Source organism: Lentinus tigrinus, assembly GCF_003813185.1.
Source record: "Lentinus tigrinus ALCF2SS1-7 unplaced genomic scaffold L226scaffold_3, whole genome shotgun sequence".
In the NCBI taxonomy this organism is placed as follows: Eukaryota; Fungi; Basidiomycota; class Agaricomycetes; order Polyporales; family Polyporaceae; genus Lentinus; species Lentinus tigrinus.
The window spans coordinates 741,085-762,955 of record NW_027137912.1 but is presented as its reverse complement, the minus strand read 5'-3'; the positions used below and the strand labels follow the sequence as shown (position 1 = coordinate 762,955).

General features: G+C 55.7%; 6 protein-coding genes across 6 annotated transcripts; 3 read left to right on the top strand and 3 right to left on the bottom strand.

The window, feature by feature from the left end:
• The first annotated feature begins 853 nt into the window (after positions 1-853).
• Positions 854-2,612, top strand: L226DRAFT_500236 (cyclin-like protein). The gene is made up of 7 exons (XM_067677758.1): positions 854-1,117; positions 1,172-1,253; positions 1,304-1,435; positions 1,486-1,658; positions 1,716-1,954; positions 2,010-2,089; positions 2,145-2,612. The coding sequence occupies exons 1-7, from the start codon at positions 942-944 to the stop codon at positions 2,355-2,357; spliced, it is 1,095 nt and encodes a 364-aa protein (XP_067540553.1). The 5' UTR covers positions 854-941; the 3' UTR covers positions 2,358-2,612.
• On the bottom strand, positions 2,545-4,303 carry L226DRAFT_530182 (RNase P/MRP, p29 subunit). Its single transcript, XM_067679782.1, has 5 exons — positions 4,158-4,303; positions 3,830-4,107; positions 3,603-3,775; positions 2,946-3,047; positions 2,545-2,893 (listed from the first exon to the last, which is right to left on the bottom strand). Exons 1-5 carry the CDS (start codon positions 4,227-4,229, stop codon positions 2,697-2,699), a joined length of 822 nt encoding a protein of 273 aa, XP_067540552.1. The 5' UTR covers positions 4,230-4,303; the 3' UTR covers positions 2,545-2,696.
• A 1,963-nt stretch (positions 4,304-6,266) lies between these two features.
• Positions 6,267-6,812, bottom strand: L226DRAFT_566524 (uncharacterized protein; the record flags this gene model as incomplete). Its single annotated transcript, XM_067683925.1, has 6 exons — positions 6,267-6,319; positions 6,377-6,399; positions 6,470-6,558; positions 6,623-6,634; positions 6,694-6,736; positions 6,796-6,812. The coding sequence occupies 6 exons, from the start codon at positions 6,810-6,812 to the stop codon at positions 6,267-6,269; spliced, it is 237 nt and encodes a 78-aa protein (XP_067540551.1).
• Positions 6,813-7,750: 938 nt separating this feature from the next.
• L226DRAFT_530179 (nagb/rpia/CoA transferase-like protein) lies at positions 7,751-9,499 on the bottom strand. The gene is made up of 8 exons (XM_067679781.1): positions 9,298-9,499; positions 9,189-9,246; positions 8,993-9,132; positions 8,811-8,930; positions 8,649-8,755; positions 8,367-8,579; positions 8,072-8,308; positions 7,751-8,023 (listed from the first exon to the last, which is right to left on the bottom strand). The coding sequence occupies exons 1-8, from the start codon at positions 9,367-9,369 to the stop codon at positions 7,933-7,935; spliced, it is 1,038 nt and encodes a 345-aa protein (XP_067540550.1). The 5' UTR covers positions 9,370-9,499; the 3' UTR covers positions 7,751-7,932.
• Positions 9,500-11,716: 2,217 nt separating this feature from the next.
• On the top strand, positions 11,717-12,688 carry L226DRAFT_187358 (uncharacterized protein). Its single transcript, XM_067672742.1, has 2 exons — positions 11,717-11,724; positions 11,789-12,688. The coding sequence occupies exon 2, from the start codon at positions 11,872-11,874 to the stop codon at positions 12,487-12,489; it is 618 nt and encodes a 205-aa protein (XP_067540549.1). The 5' UTR covers positions 11,717-11,724; positions 11,789-11,871; the 3' UTR covers positions 12,490-12,688.
• Positions 12,689-14,206: 1,518 nt separating this feature from the next.
• On the top strand, positions 14,207-21,832 carry L226DRAFT_478509 (ARM repeat-containing protein). The gene is made up of 16 exons (XM_067676798.1): positions 14,207-14,671; positions 14,729-14,808; positions 14,866-15,197; positions 15,252-15,646; positions 15,705-16,214; positions 16,267-16,632; positions 16,682-16,871; positions 16,924-17,133; positions 17,190-17,528; positions 17,586-18,913; positions 18,967-19,244; positions 19,302-20,336; positions 20,391-20,686; positions 20,750-21,307; positions 21,356-21,412; positions 21,466-21,832. Exons 1-16 carry the CDS (start codon positions 14,267-14,269, stop codon positions 21,693-21,695), a joined length of 6,609 nt encoding a protein of 2,202 aa, XP_067540548.1. The 5' UTR covers positions 14,207-14,266; the 3' UTR covers positions 21,696-21,832.
• The last annotated feature ends 39 nt before the right edge of the window (positions 21,833-21,871 follow it).

The window sequence follows — 21,871 nt, the reverse complement described above, 5'->3', positions numbered from 1 at the left end:
AGGAACAGCTGTCGGGTGACTCAAGGTTGACAGCAGAGCTCCCTCCCTTGATCCTTCAGCGTTAGGGTCCACACAGATACCGGACCTTGAGGCGAGGCGTCGAGATATAATGCTATGTAGTGTTTCCTGAAGCTGCCTTGCTCCAAACAGGCGGCGTTCAGTCCGTCTGGGAAGCTGTTAGGAGGGAATCTTCTATTCTGTCCATTGATTGGTTGAACAAACGAGTCAGTAGATATCCTCCGAGAGCACGAGGTGCGACTGTATTGTGGCAAGCGAACATCCAGTGGTAGTATAGATATCACCAGACGTGAGTCCCATGGGGCGTCGCTACTGGGTGGTACCGTGAGTGCTCAGAGGCAATTCGTTGACGGGATCTGTTCGAAGTGGCAGTCTGACGTCAATAGAGGATATCGACGATGTTTCTGCACGTAATTCGATTCAATTTCAAGTTAGCAGAACGACTGAGTTCCGTCATTTGAATCTGAGACTTACATACTTTCATCAGCGCCTACCGTTTCCCTACTGTATTGAGGGGCATAGGTGGGCTCTGACTGCATACTATTCAAAGCTTCCGTCCGGCGCGTAACCAGGTGACCGGCGAGAGCCTGGGCCTTTACTTGTCGCGCGTTCGGCAACCTCCGTAGCTGAGCGCTGAGACCTCCCGCATTTCAGGTGTACATCTCGCAATATGATTCGGTAGTTGTGGAGAAAAATGGTGGTTGTAGAACATTGCAAGTTACATATATATCAGTACACATGATGTGTACCGTAAAATCAAAACGAATCGCAAGCGTCGAGCCGCGCGCGCCAGACCGTGACGCGGAGCACGGGGCGTGACGATACGCGTCTTTCCCCAACCACCATCGTGTTCCTTCAGGTTGGGCTTCCGCAGCTCCCTGCATCCACCGCATCTCCTCAGACAGGATCAGAGAAGCTCTGTGATGAAGATGGGTGCCACACAACTTTCAATCGCATCAACCTCACAATGGTTGTTCCCAATCTCCGCTCTTCGCAAGACTCCGAGCCGAGCGACATCGGATATACCATTGGATAAGGAACTCTACGATCGGAGTAGAGGGGTCGAATTCTTGTACCGGCTTGGCGTGTCTCTCGGACTGTAAGTCACTTACCAGGCAATGTGCGAACGCTGTGCTTATTTTATCATTGGCAGCCCATCTTCGGCCATGTACACGGCTGCGACTTGGTTCCACCGGTTCTACATGCGATATTCTATGGAGGATTACCATAGACAAGTGAAACGCATCATACCTCGCAGTGTCATAGTACTCACGCCACTGAGTAGGATGTGGCCGCATCTTGCATATTCTTGGCTACGAAGACAGAGGAATGCGGACGCAAGCTCCGTGATGTCGCCAAAGTCGTCTGTTCCAAAGTTTCCAAGAAGGACATCAAAGACATTACAGATGATAGCAAGGTATCCCGTTCTCTCTATCTCCTCGGATACGGATGCTGATTCTTCTATAGGAAGTGGAGGAATGCCAGATGAGCATCCTGCTTACGGAAGAGGTTCTGTTGGAAGCCCTCTGCTTCGACTTCGTTGTAGATAGCCCGCACGCAGAGCTTGTCGACTTATACGAAACACGTTCCTCGAACAACCCGCAGATTGAGGAGTGCGCCTGGTCGATCGCGAACGACTCGTGAGTGCGGCGGAGCCATCGATTAGTTGCCTTATCTCATGAACTCTGTCTGTGCAGGTATCGGACGCCATTGTGCGTCTTGTACCCGCCGAGGATCATAGCAGCCTCTTGCTATGTGCTTGCCGAGCACGCCATCGAAGGACCGCAGTCATCACCGTTGGACGCCCGCATTGCATCTCCCGCGCCGTCCGCGTCATTACCTACTCCGCCGTCGCACAAGGCTCAGCACAACGGTGTGTCGCGCCATGCTGTCGAGTTCTTTGGGTTCAATGAGACGGAGCTAGCAAGCGTAGCAGGTTCGTATGTTCGCCCAGTTATGAGCTCCTATAACTAATTCGCTCGACTGGCTAGATGCGATCAGCATCCTTCTGGAGTACTACGGTGCCCAGGACCTCCAGGGTTCGAGCGAGTTCCTCACTGCTGTGACGTCTGTGGGTATCCTTCCAAGGTCCGATATTATGCGCTGACATCATTTGTACGCAATAGATACCACCACCGCAAAGTGTATCCCATCGGGAGAAGCTCTACAAGCCCTTCGCACACTTTGCTCCGGGAGGTCCACTGCTTGTGAACTCGTCAACACCCGAGCACGCTATCGGTAGCGGTGCGACTCCCACACAGGCCGGAGGGAACACCCCGGGAAAATTTGCCTCGGGGGGTTGGAGGCCCGTGGCGGAAGGTGCCCAGGAAGGGCAGTGAAGACCCCGTTGCGCCGTGTCACCTCTGATAGGGCCCGAGCCAGAGTACCGGCGCTGGCGCTGGCTCCGCCTGGTATAGGGTTGTGTCGAGCAGTCATCCGAGGCTCCGAGTCGGGTTCGGTGCTCTCGAAGCTTTCGTAGACGCTCTCATATCGTGCACTGCTGCTTGCATGCTGATCCACCTTGCTATCGTGCAAAACATGTATCATACATCAATAATGTACAGTATCTTCGATCATACATGAATTAGTCGAGGGCGTATGGTGTGCGAGGGATGGGTGTGGTCGGAGGTTTTGGTTGCGACGCACAGGTCTACCGGTCCGGACCAGTCTAGAGAAGGTCATAGTTCAATCGTCTCCTTGTGTTTGAACTTCCGCCCTGCACGTTCGGCCGCGCGGTAGCAGAAGTGGTTCCCATACAGCTCGAATTCGATGTGCGGTATGTCTAGGATCGTCTTCGGGGATCCAGTCGAAGGTGACGCGGGCGCGGCGTACAGGGGCACGGCGAAGACGAAGATACTGTTCTGTTTGGGTAGCACTGTCGGTAGCTATGTGAGCAATGTTCATGAAGAAATATGGTGACGGCATACTCTTGAGTTGGTTCTTCTGGGTGATCACCTTGAACGCATTTTCCGTCTCATGAATTACTATTCCAGAAAGTCCGACAAGGCACGGGTTCTTGCTCTGTCGAACTGAGAAGGAACGTCAGGAACCTGTCAACTCTTTACGCGGGGAAAACCAGAGCCAATCATGGCAACCGCTTCGGAGAGACTTTTGGCGTCGCCAGTTACCGTGCCCAACAGCATCAGGGGGACGTGCGCAGTATCGAACGAGACACCAGCAGCGACAATGCTCGCTCACATATGAACACATCGTTTCATGATGAACGCGTCTTCCAGTTCAAACGTCCGCATTAGATGAGGCTGCTCGAAAGGCAACCCATCTGTGCCTTGCAACACTTCTATGGTGACGACGTTAGGGATGTCATACACTTTGCAGCATTGCGAATTGATGGACAGTGCACAACTACACAGACTATGTGCGCTCACACACGGTGTGCGATTCACATAATCCCAAGTCGCAGCGCACTGAGCAGGAGACGGGCCGCACTGCGGCCACGGTGCCACTTCGAAGTCAGGTGGTCTTCGTGATCCAGAAGCCCGTTAGCCTGGTGGAATGTGGGCAAACAGGACCAAACTGGCCAGCAGAATTTCTCGAAAGATGGTGTTTATGATATGAGTACATACCTGTGACGATCGAACCGTGAAAGTCCGCCTTGATGAGTTTTGCGTGCATGCCGGCTGCGCTCGGCATCGCTGACGCAGGGTCCGTACTCGCGACCGCGGGTTGGAGAGATAGGGAGAGGAGCTCTGACATGTATCCAAGCCAGAGGGAATGTAGAGGAAGGAATAACTCGAAACTTGATACACAAAGTTCAGCGTACGCACACGGCTCCAGTTTCGATGTTCCGCACTTGGTCTCATCTTTCTGCAACTTCCACAGACCTCTCTTCCTACTTTCTTTCTTGCTGACGACACCTACTGCCTTGCGTACGCGTTCGGCGGCCCGCTGAGCCCGCTTCCCTTCGCGCTCCTTCTTGGCCTTGCTGTCTCGCGCGGGGTTCTCGAGGAGAATCTGTCGTCCTTGGACACGACTCGCGTACGCCTGCACAGGATCGGAAGACCTGGTGACGCTGCGCTTGACGTAACTGGGGATGAACGGGGTCGTAGAATCGATTTTGAGACGTTCGTTCTGGGACTGCGATGAGAGATAGCCAAGGCGTGAAGAGACATGAGACTGACATTGATGAGCGGCAACGCGGCGTAGACGTCCTTGTGGCCGCTATCTGCTGCGCGGTAATACATAAAGGCCATCTTGCGCTGCCGGATACAATATGGCGGAGAGGAAACAAGAGGGCAGAAGCCAGAATGGGCGGGGAAGATCAGGGTGTGGGCCCAAGGGACGCGCAGAGGATCTCAGCGCGTACAGCTTCGGCGGTTCACGTGTAGAGCGTCCTCCGCGAACCACATCCTACTCTTCCTTTCTGGGCCAGCCGCCCTGACCTTGGCCCACCTCGCCCGCACAGCGTCTCCTGCCGCTCTGCCCTCATGTCCTATCCCCTCTCGCAGGTGCGTCGCCTCGCACTACCGCCGTCAGCTGCTCATGCTTTTCTGCGCAAGGTCGAGCCGCGCATGGACGCTGCGCAACGGTCCCAGACAGGTGGGAACTAGCCGCCATGGCGTCCGACGCGGCTTGAATGAACGGCTTCTGTATGGGGCATGTATGCCCCGAGCACGCGATTCGAAGTGTCCCTTTAGCTTGCAACGCACCCCGCTTGGCTGGTGTGTCTCGCCGCCGCAATCGATAAGTGGCCAGGCAAACGTTCATGCGCTCATTCCGTCCGAAGTATTGCAGTGGCCGATGAAGATCCTTCCTTCTCTGTCTCCCGGTGCTACGCAGCTCTGTGCAGTGCACTGCAGAGCCGTTCGGACGCTATTTCAAAGACCCGTCGGTGAGTCACTAGCCCGCTCTAGAATATTGTTCGTTCGCTCAAGGAATGCGCCCATGCCGTGCACGTTCGGGCCACGCATCAGGATGGCCAGGGGGCCAGGATTTAATGCTTTCCATTTACGACGGTTTACTCGATTCGGCTCGTGATTTTGCACACGACTATGATCTGATGACTGCGACATGCTCCATCCGCCCAACCTTCCATTGATACCGCTCTCAGTACCGCACCTGTACCGCACTCAGGTCCGTATTCCGTAGCTGTTCGCGTTATCTTGCCAGTCATCTGACTGCCGTGGCGAAATCTTTATAGGCGCTTCGCATTTTCTTCCTGCGAATTTGCGGCCGGCCAGAGCCAGATCGCCTTGAGCTTCGCGGATGACGAGATGGCCTCTGATTCCTTGAGCACAGAGAGGGTGGGAGTGCCCGAGGAATACGGCGATAAGGCGAGAAGCGGCTTCTCGGTCTCGGATATGCGAGACACTGCGCCAGACCTCCTACGCTGCCCTCTCGAGTGTTAGCCGCCAACATCCCTCGGCATCCCCTTGTCGACGTTTCGGCGGCTGTCTCTGGACGCCTTTTGAGCTGCTCTACGCCAGCACGTCCCGCTCGTCAGGGGTGTGAGCTATTTCAGTTCGGACTGACGAGCGCTGTCTCCGGGAGTGCTTCTCGAGGCATGCTTTCGGAGGGTTTGACACACGTGTTCCAGATACGAGAACCGTCTGTGAGCATCCAAATTTTTCCCGCCGATGAAACTCGTGTTATCTGACCGCTAGTCTCCCACTGCCCGCCCATCCTCCTGGTTGCAGAGTGAGGGGGGATGCGTCAAACTACCGAGGTTTTCGCAACATCATCAGCGGACAGAGTTCAAGTCCGCGGTCGCGCATCAGCTTCGTGCATGCTCGACCAGATCGCCTGGGCCTGTCAGCTGAAGCTAGCAGCCCCTCGGACCTTGTCCCATGGCCAACCCTTGCATAGCGTAGGACCGGATCTTTTACACGGGGAGCTTATTATCTCTGCCTGAATGGGTATGATAGACTGTGCACAGCGGTAACAACTTCATGTTCCGAGCAGAAGACGTTTGAGAGCAGCGTGCATCATGGTGTGGCTTTGTGGCGGATCTCCCTCCTGTGTGCTTCTGCGGCTTCTACCCTCTCTGGGCGCGTTATGAACTTCATCAAGACTCATCAACTCCGACTCGATTGCTTATCGTAGATGTTAACACCGCGGCGAATACTAATATTATAGAACCGAGAAGTACGGGCAATACAGTAAGGTAACATACACATGTAGTGGGAATGCGGGGAAGCTATGGAGAATACGAAAATATGAGGATACAGGAATATAGGGCGCGCGCATGCATATTAGTGCGATGTTGTATGTGGTCGAACGAAATCTAGCTTCTAGGAACGGCCGAGTGTAACGCAGACAGGACAGAACGCATCGATGACGGGGTCTGTCATAGGTTGAGCAGCTGATCATGCCATGCAAGAGCCGCGGAGGAAGCACGTACTATACTGTTGAGGAAATTGGCGGCTGATAAGGGGAACAGTGGAGCGGAGACGTGAGCAGAGCCGTCATCGTGCATAGAAGCAGACGGACTTACTATTGCCAGCACGTCTCCGTGCAGCGGGGTGGGACGCAGTTCCTGGGATGCGACGTGCTGAACTTGCAGTAACGATCATCGCATTGAATCTAGAGCGCCAACGTGAGGAACTGAATTGGGATCTACAGGCAACTAGGCAGAGAACACACGAACCATCTCGTCGGGCTAAAGATACGACGTTGGGTCAGCTGCCGACGGGGAAGACGGAAAAGAAAGGCACGGACCAGGTCGACGTAATGCCCACAGCGTTTGTAGTTATTGCGAACGCTATGTCAGGCGATGGACGTCAGAGAGCGCCAGCCACAGCAGAGTGTGGCGCCACGAACCGACGCCAGTGACACATCTCTGCGTGGAGAAGGGGGGAGGGAGCTATGTACAGAGGAGGGGGAGGGATCCTGGTTGTGAGCCTGAGGAGAGGCTGACGAACGGCCGCCGTTTTATACGAGGGCCGCAACGGCCATGTCAAAGATCCGGGCATGTTTTGCAGACCTACGACCGCAGGAAGATATTCCCAAAGGCGACGGGGACGATAACATCAGCCCAGCTATCGGGCCGTCCCGCTAGAGATTGCGCAATGCCTTTCCAGCTCGGACGTATCAAGATGAGGTGGTCAGTCGGAGTCGAGGAGAGCAACATGAGGACGTGGCCGGAGAAGCGCCAGGTTCACAAAGCAAGGCGATCGGGCTCTGGGTATTGGCCGCGGATAAACCTAAAGCGTGGCCTGAGCGCGGTTTTGCCCGTGGCATGCTAAAGCTAAAAAGTTAAACGGAGACAGAATGGGCACTTTGGATGGGGAAATGCACAAGAGGAGGTCCCCGCGGCGCCGATGGGGGGGCGATAGGTCGAGTTAGTGTACGGCACCCTCGCGACAGGAACTACTCACCACGGTGCATGACTCTTGGGGCAGGATAGAACCCGATCATACCCGTTTTGGCACAACGAGGTATCAGCAGATCTCTTCCTCGAAGCAGCCGCCCATCGCATTCTCACAGACAGCCAGATGCTGAACCGGCAGATCTGCAGAAAGGCGTCGAAACAGTGCGAATACGTCAACCTGATTCACCGTGGAGTGCAAGGTGGTCGATACAGGTACATCGCTAGCGGTCGGCGAGGGTGCACGCCATCAAGATGGGATCGATACCGCATTCCGAGAGCAAGCTGCGGAACGTGGCCTTGCAACGAGCCAAGAGCCACGAGCTATACCGCTCTCCTGGGAGGCGGCGCGAGGAAAGACATGTAGCCACAAAGTGCGCCTTGCCGACGATACAGTTTAAGCAGGCCCGTGGTGGGCCAAGACGTCAACTGCTGGTTACTGCCGGTGGCCGCCCACAGCGCGGCGGAAGAGCCGCGACCGATCGCACACGTGGTCGGAGAAACGCTGCACTCCTTATCCCATGATTGGGTTCACGAAGTTTATCGCAAACTAAATCGTGTCTCGGGATCTCGTTTCAATATCGGAAATATCAGCCGGCGAACATGCCAACAAGGTACTGGCTTACGCCCTCTGGAGTCAGGATCCCTACATCCGAAAACACCAGCGATATCAAGTCCGGCCTACGGGGCTCTCAGAAACAGTCCAAGAGACAGGATTTGCTGACTCACCGCGTATAATCGACTCCGGGGTTCTTTGCTATCTGCTCTTGACTCATCGCTCGTTCCGTGCTCGACGATGACGTTTCTGGGTATACAGGCCCCTTCGTCGTGGCGTCTGGTATTGCGGATGATGGCGCATCACCGTGGCCAGCTGACCGCGCTGTCGGAGTAGGGAATGATAGGATGTTCGGGTTGTGAGTGGGCAGATCGTACTGCGATAGCGGGAACAGGCGGTGGAACTTGTAGCTGCACAAGGGTCAATGTGATCAGGGGATACTCGGATCACGACCGCTCAAAGGCCCACCTCTCTGCCAATGCGTAGAACGGTTTATTCGCCGCTTTGGCGATGATAGCCATCTGGTTACTCCCGACGTAGTTGATCAAACCACCGCTCTCGACGACGGCTTCCGAACCGACAAGAACAAAGTCTACCCGGTCCATGACATACGCGACCGCGGAATCGAGGACCACCGTGCATGGAATTCCAGCGGCAGTAAGCGCTTCGTGTGTTTTGAGACTAGACAGGAACAGAACGATGTCACGTCAGTATCTCGAAACGTTCAAGAGAAATTTTTTCCGTGCATACCCTAGTCCTCGAGGCCGCGACTCGGTGACATATACGGAAATACGTTTCGTCTTATGAGCGTGGAGCAATGCTTTTAACACCACGCGTGAGTAGGAGTGCGTAAGGATCTGCACGCATCGGATGATAAGCATCAGCACACGCTACGCCGCTCAGGGCACTCACGACTGCGTCGTCCTTGATGAAGCCGAGTGCAAGCTCAGCAATTTTGTCACGGAAGGAGATCGCTTCCCTAGCATATGTGCGGCCCTGTTGCTCGAGCTCTTTCTTCAGTTCTGCAAAGTTCTGCAACATCGTACAATCAACCTCGTTAGACCAGCTAGGATATTCCCGATGACGCTACTGACATCGGACTCGTGCGGGAAGAGAGTGACAAATGCGATGAATAGCTCGCATCCGGCATTGAGGCTGATCGGGTTTTTCGAGCGTCGTTTGAGCTCCTCGGCGCCGTCGTTCAAGGCTTGCACAAGTTCGAACATTGTGCCGGCTTCAAACTGTCCACATCTGTACTGGTTACGTGTGTGCTTCGCTGAAATCACGCACCATTGGACTTTACGATCGCCTCAGCTAGTGAGAGTATTGCTGCCAACGGTGGTGAAATCTGAGCAGATTCATGAGTTACAACGTCTCTAAGCTCGAAAGGAGCGCTTACTTGATCATCTTGGAGGAACTGCTGGAAAGTAGCGTAGATGTCGAAGGCTGTGCTCTGCGCGAGTTCTGACATAGTGTTGTAGGCTGGTCGCTGGATTAGCGGCAAATTCGTATGTATGCAGCGTAACTGTTAGTGCAAATGTCAGATACGGCGGAGTAACGATAAGCGTGTGTGGTGCAGGGAGGAGGGATACGAGGCAACGGCCGTAAGACAAGTTGGCAAAAGAAGCAGCCTGTGACTCGAAGCTCAGTGATCTGACCGCAATCAGGCCGAACCGTTCCGGATGAACCGTTCACCTCTGTCACCCAAAGTGACAATGTGACAAAGCTCGTACCCTTTGCGTGCACGTTGATTTGAGTGGTACTAGTGGCATATATTGGCGGCCAAGGAAGGCCAAGTAGCCACCACAGACTCCACCGCACAAGGTGCGACGATCTCTTTGACCGCATATGCCGGCACTGATGTAAATTTGCAAGTATGCAATGACGGCTGCTGAGTGTCACGTCCTCGTATTGTGAGCAAGTTCAAGATGCGTTTGTATGAAATTGGGGTCCCGCAAAACACCAGAGAGGGATAGCAAGTAGGCACTATTGGCAGCTGCGGGCCGTGTGGCCAATTGTTCTACGCTTGCGAGGGAGCTACTGGACGATCTGGTTCGGTTAGTTGACGCCGAAAGGCGAGAGACACAACGCGGTCAGGTGACTCACCGACTACTTATCTCAATCTCGATCGCGCCTTCTCCCTCGAACGCTTCGCCTACTTGAATGACCGCTCCCACAGCTGCAGCTGCAGCAGCGCTACGCCTCTCATTTGCGAGCCCGTCACCTCATGACTGCATAATTCCGAATTCAATGACCGGGCGACGGATGAAGCTAATCAGTTGCCAATGTCCGAGGGCCTTCCCGTCGATGCCGCTCAATGGCATGTTACGAGAAGCCCGCCGCGTGTGTACGGCACATCCGATTCCTCCGCCTCAATTCCTGTGCCCAACCACTTTCGTCCGCTTTCGAGCCTTTCCCCTGACGGACGCATGCGGTGCTTCTCGGAAAGGGGCGCCTCCAACTCAGCTCATGAAACTTTAGGGCAAAACCCTGAGCTCCAGACTGTACTATACATGGGGTCCCAGCTGCAGAATGAGTTGTTGTTGTCCAGAGCCGAGCGAAGACATTGATGTCGTCCAAAAATGACGCGACTCGGGCCTCGCACCTCGAGTCGCAAGGGTCGGACTCTTGCGGCGGCATCGTATCGTGGCAACATTGTTGTCTCGAACGTTCATGTATCATATCGGAGCGCCGTTATGCTCGACGGGGTCCTGGGGGTTTCTCATTGACGGCGGAGCAGAAACATTCTCGCCCTTCTGCGCCGTTGAGCTCGAGCTTTCCAGCGTTCCAGGCTTCCCTAGACAGCGCCGAGCAGGATGACCGCGGATGCGATGGTCGACCGACGGCGACGGGCAGACGATCTGGACGTGAAGATTGCAAGAAAGGATGACGTCCGTGTGGTTTACCCAGGGGCGGGGACCCTTGTTACGCGGCTGTCACTCTCGCGAGCAGCCGCGGAGGTCGCAATCGGTCGTCAAGGGGCGCGCTCTGGACTGTGTTGGGGCGCAAACAGTCCGGAGCCGTCTTGACCGCCGCCTTCTTCTCTCTTAGGCTGGGTGTTTTAGGCTTTAAGTAGCTCGAGGCTGCAGCCACGGCGGACGTAAACCACGCAGCCTCCGTCTGGGAAGGGCGTGGAGGCCACGAAGTGCGCCCACATCATATATCACGCCCTACGTCAGCGGGAAATGGTGCGCCTGCTCGCCACCCACCCTGGTCGCGAGCGGAGACGGCCGCGCGGTCGAGCGTCGGCCCATGCGATAGCCGCCGATGGCGGCATATTAGTTTGAGTCGGCGACCTGGGAGCCCGCCGCGCGTAATTGCGTCTCCATCGCAGCAGCAGGCAATTTGCCGCGAAGCGCATCCCGAAGAGGCAGGCGCGCGGGCCAGGACGAGGCAGGAGGACAGGGCAAAAGAGAGGCAGGAGACAGGGCCGAAGGGAGCGAACGGATTAGGATGAGATTGGGGGTGGGAAGGGGGGTTTGGGCAGGAATCGCGATGCCGAAATGTCCAAAAAAGCGCATGCTTTGCTCATCGAAACACGTTTCGTGTCTTTGCCGCGTCGGAATGTCGCCCAAACCCTATGGGGGCCGCTCTCCGTGGCGATCGCCAGGTCCAATTTCAGTCGCCTCGGCGCAACGCCCGCCCTTCAAAAGGCCCGACGCGATATTATGTTTTCCTCCTCCACCATCTCCCGCTGACATACTTCCTCCCCCCTCCGCCTTCTAACGCGCTGTGCTCAACGTGTTTGCCGTCCGGGCGCACGGTGCTTCTGATCCACACTTTTCACTGCTGGAGGCGGCCTGGCTGGATTGTTCGCCATTTCGGGGTGAGTACTCAGCTCTGCATATATGTCGCGCGACCAGCCAACATTCGTTCCTCAATGTACACAGTCCACTACCGTCATTCTCTTCCGTTCCGCTACCCCCGCGACACCGTACCCTTCTCGCACCCGCAAAAGCGACCACCACGCATCATGTCCAGCCCGCCGCCACAGTTGTTCTTCAGTAATGAAGTCGCATCCATGGACGAATGGGCCAAACGGACAGGCATCCCCCTAACCACTGCCGACGCCCTGGGTACCAACTACGCGCGAGCGCGTCGCTGGCTTCTGTCTATCCGCTCTAAGCTGGTGCAGGAGCATGGCTGGCGCGATGTGACCCCGCTCGACTCTCGACTCCTATTCGACATCGAGTGTCCCACGCCATACCGGTCTGCAAGAGGCCTTCCACGCAGCCCCAATATGCGTCTACAGATCCCCGTGAACGCCTCCTCGTTCTTCTCGCGCGAACGACGCGTTCAGTGGGAGATGGTATTCCACTCCGCGCTCTTCCCCGGGCTGCGGCATACGGTGCCGGCCATCGCGGATCTTCTGCACCTCCTTCAATGCTTGCTCACCGGCATGGTTGTCCTCATCAAGGAGGAGCAGGTTCCCGGCGAGGGGGTGTACCGGACCATCCGTGGATTGCCGCCCGTCGAGTGGGTGACGAGCCATGAAGCCTCCCTCGTCGATATCTTCGGACCTTCCCACTACCGACAGTTGTTCCGCGCAGCGAGCGACAACCGTGTCGCGTTCAAGCTCGAGCGGGCTTAGGTGCTCCCACGCGCAAGCACCTGCACTCACGCGTCACTGCGCCCCATCGTCCGCCTGTCGTCCAAAAGGCCCGGGAAACACGGTGGTTCCGTCCATGGACCCTGCAGAGGCCGCCCCCCCTCGTCGGACTCTATCTTATTTGATCCTATTGACCGTCATGGTACTCGTGTTTAATGTCTGGTACAGTCTTAATCTCTTCTCTCTTCGCTACTCGCTGCTACATATTGTCCATGTCCACGATTGCTCATCCCACGCCATTCACCTCGCTGTCAGTTAGAATACGGCCCTTCTAGTCGCAAAATAGGCTACGGTCCACTTGCTACGCATCCCCCTTTGCTGTTCTGTCTCGTCACCACGTCTTCCCGTCGCACTGTCACCTTCGTCCTGCACATACAGTATGTATTCCCAGCATTCCTCACGTCATGCATCACAGCTATGCTTCTATCGTATACTCCATAATTGCAAGTTACTAGGCAACAACTGTAGGCATTATTCTCTGTCCATACTTTGTACCGAAACGTCGAGCGTTTTGCGCCCTAAGTGGCGATTCCTACATTGAGCGTGCTTCTCGCGAGAGTGATGGAATCGCTCAGAAATTCGTTTTCATTACATGCCATGAACCGCTGCGAACTACGGTGGGTTAGGCAGGGATAACCAAAACAGCTGCCACAAGGATATCGTCGACAGAAATGGCTACGCCCTTACCACAATCGTACAGATCTCCAGAGAGACGATCGCCCCAGATAGGCACCACAGCTCGTGGATCGCAGCCACCACCTGCAGCTTTCATTGAGGCGGAGGCTTGGACGTGGTTGTAGGGTTTCCACGACGAGAATGGCGACTTCAGGATTCGTGCTGGCTATCGACTGGGCAGAGGGCGCGGTGGAAACGCACGACAGACATGAGGCATTGGGACGGATGCGGTCAGACGAGCCTCTGTAGGATGCGAATGACTAAGACGAGTGCCGAAGCCGCTGCTTGCCCAACAGAAAGAAAGGTCAAGAGAAGCTTCCGTTACGACACAGGGATCCGCGTCCGCACGTGGGTACAAGCTGCATGGATGGGAGAGGCCGCCTGGCTCCAGTTCAATTTGTAGGGAACGATGGCATCGGCACTTTGGGCAGCACGGTCCCAGACAAGCGGAGACTGCGGCCCCGGGGGTTACTATAGCGCATACGTAGTCAGTCACAGGTGCAAACAATTGTACGGGAATGGCTTGGTTACTCACCAGGCTAGGCCGGCAGGCGCACTTCGGCGAACACTACGCGATCTGCGAGAGAAGCTTGACCGACAGACCGTCTGAACGCGATTCGCACCGCCCTAATCTTATCAGAGCAGAACACGAGTGTTGTCCCGCGCTCCATCGATGCGTCTGTGCAGCAGCTCGTGCCAAGACGTCCGAGCTCGATGGCCGATGAGCCACAGGCATGCCGTTGTCACCCCTGCTGCGCGTAAGGCCAAGCAAACTCCGACTTCAGTGCCAAGAAACGAGACATGTGGTCCAGCAGAGACGAGCAGAGAAGTAGAACTTGAAGGCGAAGGAGAGTGTTGCGTTGCTAGTGCTAGTGTCGACGTAGCGAACATAGTGCAGCGGGAGGAAGAGTCCAAAGTCCGCGCTAGAAAAACTAGCGGAGTCTCAAAGCTGCGTGCTCTGAGTTTATGCGGAGTTGTCATCGTTGCAGAAGCGCCCATGAGTCGCGCGCCGCTTTGGGTCTCGCGAATCTCAACATTCGTGCTATACTGCACTCTTGATCTCGTTTCACCCTTCTTGGCCGCTATGGATGGCGCGCCTCCTCCGGAGGAGGACTTCAGCGCCCTGCCTATACCCGAACGACTCGCGCACAAGAACTGGAAGGCTCGAGTCAGCGCATATGAAGAACTCAAGACGGCATTCAAGCAGTCTGCCTCGGAGTCCGATCCCGTGTTCAAGCCATATATCAACAATCCGGACACGCTCAAGAAGATAGCCACGGACACGAATGCTATTGCCCAGGAGAAGGGACTCGAGTGTCTCGTTGAGTTTGTGAAGTTTGCTGGAGAGAGTGCCGCACGGACTAGGGAGGTGGTGGTTCCAGCCTTAGTGGACAAATGCTTTGGTGCTGCGCGCGCTGGGACGAAGAACCAAGCTATGGAGCTGTCCCTGGCATATGTGGAAGTGGAGAATACCGGTGCCGGAGTTGTGGTGCGTCTTTCATAGCTCATGAGCCTCCTCCGTCTCACATACGAGCTCGCTGGGCAGGAGAACGTGCTTCCGGGTCTCGGTGCGAAACAACCCAAGACCGTAGCAGGTTGCGTGACCGTGCTCAAGGAGATTGTCAAGTATGTATCTCTGTTGCTTAACCGCACATACTGTGGCTTAACGCTATCTGTATCCAGGTCGTTTGGCACGTCCGTAGTTCCACCTCCCCCTGTCCTCAAAGCCCTTCCTAAGATCTTTGGCCACTCTGATAAGACCGTTCGTGCCGAGGGAACGCAGCTGGCACTCGTTCTATACCAATACATCGGCCCCGCTATCGACCCGTTCCTAAACGACCTCAAGCCCGTGCAGGTGAAGGAGCTCAAGGATGCCTTTGAGAAGTTGGAGACGGATAAACAAGGACGAGGTACTCTGAAGCCGGAGCGCATGACTATCCAAGGGGCCAGGGCGGCAGAGGCGGCGGCGGAAGCGGGTGGTGATGGAGGTGCCGATGGCTCAGTTCCTGCGGAAGGTGCGTTCATCATTCAATCAGCTCGACTACGGGTTCAGATGGATTCGGCTTCAGAGGAACCTCCAGATCCTCGCATGTTCGTAGAGGAGGTGGACATCGTGCCTCAGATGCCCGCTAACTTTCAAACAAACCTCAAGTCCTCAAAGTGGAAAGAGAGGAAAGAGGCGTTGGACGACCTTGCTTCACTGTTGGAGAAGACACCCAGGATCAAGGAGGCGTCTGAACTCGGTGAACTGGCAAGGTCACTTGCGACCTGCATCCATAAGGACGCGAATATCAACTGCGTGATGGTTGCGGCCAAGTGTTTGGAGGGTCTGGCCAAGGGTCTTATGGGCGGATTCGCGAGGTATCGCGAGAGCGTGGTTCCACCTATGCTGGAGAGGCTGAAAGAGCGGAAAGCGAACGTGGCGGATGCGATCGGCGCCGCTTTGGATGCCGTCTTCCAATCGGTGAGCCGCTACTCTCATACGAATATTCCGGTTACACATTCTCAATCTGGAGCCATAGACAACTCTTACGGACATACTGCCCGACACCCTGCCCGCCCTGAACTCGAAGAATCCACAGGTCAAAGAAGGCACTTTGAAGTTCATAGCGAGATGTCTTTCTACCTCCCCTACACCGATACCTGGTCCGCAGGTCAAGCCGCTCTCAGAGGCGCTTGCCTCTCTCCTCGAGGACTCGTTCGAAGGGGCCCGGAATGAGGCTGCGGTGTGCCTTGGCACGCTGATGAAGATGGTCGGGAAGCGTGCGCTGAATGCCCTGGTGGATAACTTGGCAGACGTGAGGAAGGCGAAGGTCGAGGAGGCGTTCGAGAGCGCAACGGTGAAGGCGAAAGCTGGAGCTGCCCCTGCTCCCAAACCAGCCGCCAAACCAGCCGCCGCGGAGCCTCCCAAAAAGAAGATGCCTCCGCCGAAGCTGCCACCTACCGCTGAGCTCCCCGCGGTGCCCACTGAGAGCGAGGTGCTGACACCCACGGAGAACAAGCCTCTCAAGAAGCCTCCAGCGCGTCTGATGGTATGTGTCTGCAATGTTATGGATGTTCTAACCTGACTCACGGACGCACCAGGCAAAGAAACCTGCTGCAGCAGGAGGGGAAGGTGGCGCTCCCGCTCCCGCGGCGGCCCCGGCACCGAAGAAGCTTCCTCCAGCTGTGGCCGCCGCAGGGGCTAAGCCTGCTAAAGGTGGTGCTCCTCCTCCTCCCGGTACCCTAGACACTTTTAAGTACAAACATACGCCCGAGGATGCGGAAGCACTAGCAGCAGAGCTCATCCCGGCGAAGTTTGCTACCGATCTAGCAGATCCCAACTGGAAGGTCCGATTAGCCGCGCTTGAAGAGATGACTGATTGGGTCAGTGGTGCTGTTGGCGAGCTCGACTCGGAGGTTGTCGTTCGTTTCCTCGGTAAGAAAGGATGGAACGAGAAGAACTTTCAGGTGCGTCGGTTTAATACCAGGTTGTGTTGTTACTCATCCGTCTTCGCAGGTTTCAGCGAAGCTGTACGGTATCCTTGGCATCCTTGCCAGGGATTGCCCGTCTTTCGGCCGTCCATCCGCTGCCTTGGCAATACCCCATCTGAGCGAGAAGTTGGGTGACATGAAGCTGAAGAAGCCTGCCGGCGAGACTCTTGTCATGTTTGCGGAAAAGACGTCTCTGCAATTCGTCCTGGGTCACGGTAGGTTCCTTCGTTCTCAAAACGCCAGTATAGATACTGACATCGCTCTCAGCCTACGATCCCTTGTCCAAGCAGAAGGCTCCCAAGGTCCTTGCTGATGCGCTCGGGTGGATAGACGAGACCCTCAAGGAGTTTGGTATAGCAGGGCTTTCGTTGCGGAGTTTGATCGACTTCCTGACGAATGCGTTGAAAAACTCGAATGCTGCTGTACGAACTAGCGCTACGAAGACCCTCGTCACAGTGAAGCTATTCGCCGGCTCGTGTATGTTCTATATCTCAATTGAATTGTACCAGCACCTGATTCTGTTCACTTCTCAGCCATCAAGGACCTTCTCACAGATCTTAACCCCCAGCTGCTCACGACAATCACGAGCGAGTTTGACAAAGTCGAGGGCACTTCGGCCCCTGAGCCTACTCGGACCTCAGCGGATGTAGTCAACATGGCGCCCGCCAGTGGTGCAGCCAGCAAGGCAGGCGCTTCTGGGGTCGATCCGCTTGACGACTTGTTCCCTCGAGTCGAGATCGACAGTCTGCTGAAGGGCACGACGATCCTTGCAGACGCGAAAAGCGATCAGTGGAAGACCAAGAAGGAAGCTCTCGAGACACTGCAAGCGATCTTAGATCAAGGACCAAACAAGCGATTGAAACCCACGATGGGTACGTACTTGCCCCGCTTGGTTGTTAGTCCCCGAATGCTGATCATGTCTTTCTCAGGTGAGATTGGACAGGTTCTAAAGGCCCGAGTGACCGACGCCAACAAGCCAGTTCAAGTGCTCGCTCTGGACATCGTCGCCCGCATAGCCACTGGCATGGGCAAGCCGTTCGAGAAGCAGTGCAGATTCTTCGTCGTTCCCGTCGCCAGTGTCCTCGCCGACCAGAAGGCAGCGTACCGGGCTGCAGCTTTGACCACCCTCAAAGCCATCGTCGAGGCATGCGAAGGGCTGGAACCTTTGGTTCCTGGAATTACTACAGCACTTGAGGTGAACAATCCTGTTCAACGTGGCTCACTTATCACCTGGCTCGTGGAGCACTTCGACAAGAACGAGCCATCCCCGGGCTTGGATCTTAGCAGCTGGGCTGGACCCATCGTAGGGTGCCTTGACGACCGCAATGCCGAGGTCAGGAAGGGCGCTCAGGCGCTTCTTCCTACCTTGATCGCATACTCAAGTTTCGAGCACGTCATTAGCCAGACCAACTCGCTGAAGCCTGCCTCGAAGGGCACTGCTGTACCGCTCATACAAGCTGCTCGAGGTTCTGCTCCTGCAGCATCCGCTAAGGCAGCCCCCGCTCCTGCCAAGGCGACCGCAGCTCCCAAGGCAGCAGCAGCTCCTAAGGCGATATCCCCTCCTCCAGCTGCCCCATCTCCTCCTCCTGCCGCCGAATCATCAAAGATGGCTCCTCCAAGCAAGCTCACCGGCGTACGGCGCAAGTTGCCGCAAGGCAGTATACCCCGTCCCGAATCTCGTACGGAGTCCAACGCCGAAGGAGCTACTTCTCGTCTCCCGAGCAAGCTTGGCACCGGTTTGAAGAGACCTGGTGCGGCAATCGGTGGTCCGTCCAAACCCGCCGTGGTCGAACATCTTGATTCAGGTTCCTCGATGATCTTCACCAGCTTCAACCCTGACACGAAACGATTGCGATTGGCCAAGGACGCGAACCGGTGGGTCATCGAGTCAGGACCTTCGCGCAAGGACCTTGCGGAGCTGCTGCAACACCAGATGGAGCCCCATGCATCGAAGGAGGTCCTCGCACTTCTCTTCAGTCATGATCACAACGCTGTCAATGATTACGTCAACGGGCTGGGAATGGTGCAGGATTTCTACAGCAACGCACAAACTGCTGATGACAGGCTACAGTCCATTTGCATTGCCAATTCGGACTTGGCTCTGAAGTTTGTCTCGCTCAAGGTCCACGAGCCGCAGTCCAATCTCGTGCAGAAGTGCTTGGATGTCGTCGATGCTGTGCTGGTATTCTTCCAGAGCGTTGACTACCAGCTGTCTGATCAGGAAGCTATGATCTTCATCCCGACCATAGTTCACAAGGTTAGTGGATACGATGCTGACAAATTGGTTTTATAACTCATGCAATATCGCAGTTGGGGGATGCACGGGAGCCTGTCAGGCTTCGCGTTTCGCAGATTGTCCAGGCGCTTCCCAAAGTCTACGCATACAGTCGAGTGTTCCAGCTCCTTCTCGAGCATGGTCTTCAATCCAAGGTGGCAAAAACAAGGCAAGGCACCTTGGATGAACTGGCAGGCCTACTGAAACGCTTCGGCATCGGTGCATGTGAACCAGCGAAGGCCTTCCCTCGCATCGCGGCAATGATCTCTGACAAGGACCCAGCCGTCCGTAAATCTGCTCTGGCTGCCCTCAGGTGAGAGTCAGGTACTTGCTTTTCCCGGCGTTGCTAACGTGTATGGATCGCCTCCAGCGAGGGATATGTGCTCGTAGGGGAGAAGATCTGGTCGCTTGTGGGAGGGTTGTCTCCCAAAGACAAGACGCAACTGGAGGAGCGGCTGCGCCGGGTACCTGGTGCAAGCAGTCCTGATAGAGTGGAAACCGCCCCGCTAGCCACCCATGCATCCCGTGTCGCAACTGGAATCCCGCGGTCTGGGTCACCCGCTCCTAGTGCTATATCGCGCATTGGGGGTATCGGGCGACCCGCTAGTCCAGCGATGGCGGCTCCGTCTCGTTTAGCGCGTCCAGCATCGCCGTCGACCATGGTCCGTTCCTCATCTCCTGGCCCCTCCCAGATTTCCCGAATCGCTGGTCCGTCACAAATTCACCCTCCCGGTTCTCCCACCGCCGGAACCCGAGCCAAGAGCCTCCTCCCGTCAAAATTGGGGCCCCGCCCTAGATTGAATCATGTCCCGGCGCCGAGCGGCCTTCCACCACCATCCATGTCCTCCCGCCCGTCCTCGGACGATGTGTTCTCATCAAATGCACATCGGGGTCCTCCAGTACCCAACCGCCACTCCATCGACGACCATGATAGACAAGAGGAAAACACGTCTGACGACATAACCGTCATCATCTCGAGCATCCTCAGTAACGATGCTACTCGGAGCGTTGAAGCACTCAAGAAGATCCAGAAAGTGCTTGAGGTTGGGCCCGAGGAAGGACCGTCGTCTCCCGCTTACCAGGAGTTGGCCGAGCATACCGAGGGCCTGATTGACACTATCACGCTGCAGATGGCGCATGTCTTTGAGCATCCCGAGGACATCACCGTGCCGGAGAACTTCCGCCTGGCGAAGCATCTCATCCAGACCCTCAACGCGTTCTGCGACCATGTCTACCTTGCGGAGTCCTTGACCGTTGACATTCTGACGTCGCTACTCGAGGAGCTAACCCTCCGCTTACTGCAAACGGACAACAGCCCAGACACCAAGGTGAAGGATTTGTCGCGGTTCATCAATATGATCATCTTGCGGTTGTTCGCAACCGGCAGAAGGATGTCTATCTTCCGGTGAGTAGTAAACCAATCGATCTGGACCTGGATACACCATTAACACTTTGACAGGGCTCTATTCGCTTTGTTGTTGCGGATTGTGAAGCCGTTCCCTGCCAACGGTACGAGCCCTGACTCGCAAGAGGCCAAGGTCGCCGAGCTAGTTCTCAAGTGCGTCTGGAAGCTTGCGAGGAATATCCCGCAAGACTTGGAGAAGCATGTACTTGACCCCGTGGAACTATTCCCGGCCGTGGAGCACTTCCTGCAATCCGTTCCCCCGAACGAATGGCGCGCGCGTGCAACGAACAAGGTACCATGTGGAGACATGCCCTTGCGAACCATCAAGGTCATCATTCAGCACGTTGTCGGTGAGTATTTCTGTGTGATGCTAGCAGACGTGTTTTGCTAATGATTTGTTTTGTAATGCTTAGCGCACTACGGCGACGAAGTCTACGACCATCTGTCGTCGGCCTTTGACGACCCCTCGGCTACCATTGTCTATCCATATGTCTACCGCATCCTCAACTCGTCGACTAAAACTGCTGCCGAAGTCCCCCTACGCCATGAAACTATCCGCGAAGAACCCAGGCAGTCGGCTGTCGTGAGTAGCATGAGCAGGCCAATCTCGCCCCAAGAGACCGCGTCTTCACGTTCAGTTACGTCCGACCCTCACCATCCCCCGTCATCATCCAGTCACACACGGAGTCGGAGTGTTTCGTCTACCGCGGAGACCGTGCAGGAACCCGACCTTGATGACCAACTCAACACGATCATCGACCACATATCTAGCGAGACAACAGGCGCAATGCACAAGGAGGGTATCACGGAGCTGCACCATTACCTAAAGGCTTATCCACACAAGAAACCAAAGGTGGACAAGATTCTGGAGTCGACTGGCCCAGCATTCCGGAAGTACATTACTCGTGCGCTAGCGAGTCGAGCCGCGGAGGACGAGGAGCGCAACGTTGCTGTAGCCCAGACCCTGTCTAGTATGTATCCAGTTGCCTCATGGGACACGCGTTGAACGCTAATCACAGGTGTAGGACTCGAGTCCAACGGATTCGGACATGAACGGACGTCAAGCATGTCGAGCAGTGAGTGCTGCGGTTCCGGTTGCATATTCAAGCTCCTGATTATCTTCCACGAGGTCGCGAGACGAACGGACATGGTGCGGTGCCGACCTCACCCGTGTCCGCAAGTAGCCGGGCTGAGGCATCACCTCGATCTCCTCCTCGGTCGAGTATATCCGACTTGCCCGATGCTCAGCAGGACAGGCTCTCGAAGTTGCACGACCTCTTCCAGTACAATCGCCAGAGTACGTTGAGCAACGGATCGTCGCACGGCTCGGGATTGGGTTTCCGTTCGACGAATAGCTGATTGGACTAGAGGGGTGGGGTGCTGCTTCCCGAGTTGACGTGACATCTGCATCTGTGTATACCAACATCGCATTGGCTTCGTACTGTATTAGGAGATAATAGGTGTATTTGAACATACAGTCTTTCTGCATACCGTGGTTAGCGAAGGGAGAAGCCAGTTAATACTTCCAGAAGCCC

Coding starts and splice junctions, on each gene's coding strand:
- L226DRAFT_500236 (XM_067677758.1), top strand. CDS start 942: ATGAAGATGGGTGCCACACAACTTTCAATCGCATCAACCTCACAATGG. Junction 1,118..1,171: donor CTTGGCGTGTCTCTCGGACT/GTAAGTCACTTA, acceptor TATCATTGGCAG/CCCATCTTCGGCCATGTACA. Junction 2,090..2,144: donor TCCTCACTGCTGTGACGTCT/GTGGGTATCCTT, acceptor TGTACGCAATAG/ATACCACCACCGCAAAGTGT.
- L226DRAFT_530182 (XM_067679782.1), bottom strand. CDS start 4,229: ATGGCCTTTATGTATTACCGCGCAGCAGATAGCGGCCACAAGGACGTC. Junction 3,048..3,602: donor TCACGGTTCGATCGTCACAG/GTATGTACTCAT, acceptor GTTCCTTCTCAG/TTCGACAGAGCAAGAACCCG. Junction 2,894..2,945: donor CCAGAAGAACCAACTCAAGA/GTATGCCGTCAC, acceptor AGCTACCGACAG/TGCTACCCAAACAGAACAGT.
- L226DRAFT_530179 (XM_067679781.1), bottom strand. CDS start 9,369: ATGTCAGAACTCGCGCAGAGCACAGCCTTCGACATCTACGCTACTTTC. Junction 8,756..8,810: donor TCATCAAGGACGACGCAGTC/GTGAGTGCCCTG, acceptor CGATGCGTGCAG/ATCCTTACGCACTCCTACTC. Junction 8,309..8,366: donor TTCTACGCATTGGCAGAGAG/GTGGGCCTTTGA, acceptor ACCCTTGTGCAG/CTACAAGTTCCACCGCCTGT.
- L226DRAFT_187358 (XM_067672742.1), top strand. CDS start 11,872: ATGTCCAGCCCGCCGCCACAGTTGTTCTTCAGTAATGAAGTCGCATCC.
- L226DRAFT_478509 (XM_067676798.1), top strand. CDS start 14,267: ATGGATGGCGCGCCTCCTCCGGAGGAGGACTTCAGCGCCCTGCCTATA. Junction 14,672..14,728: donor ATACCGGTGCCGGAGTTGTG/GTGCGTCTTTCA, acceptor CTCGCTGGGCAG/GAGAACGTGCTTCCGGGTCT. Junction 16,872..16,923: donor GCAATTCGTCCTGGGTCACG/GTAGGTTCCTTC, acceptor CATCGCTCTCAG/CCTACGATCCCTTGTCCAAG.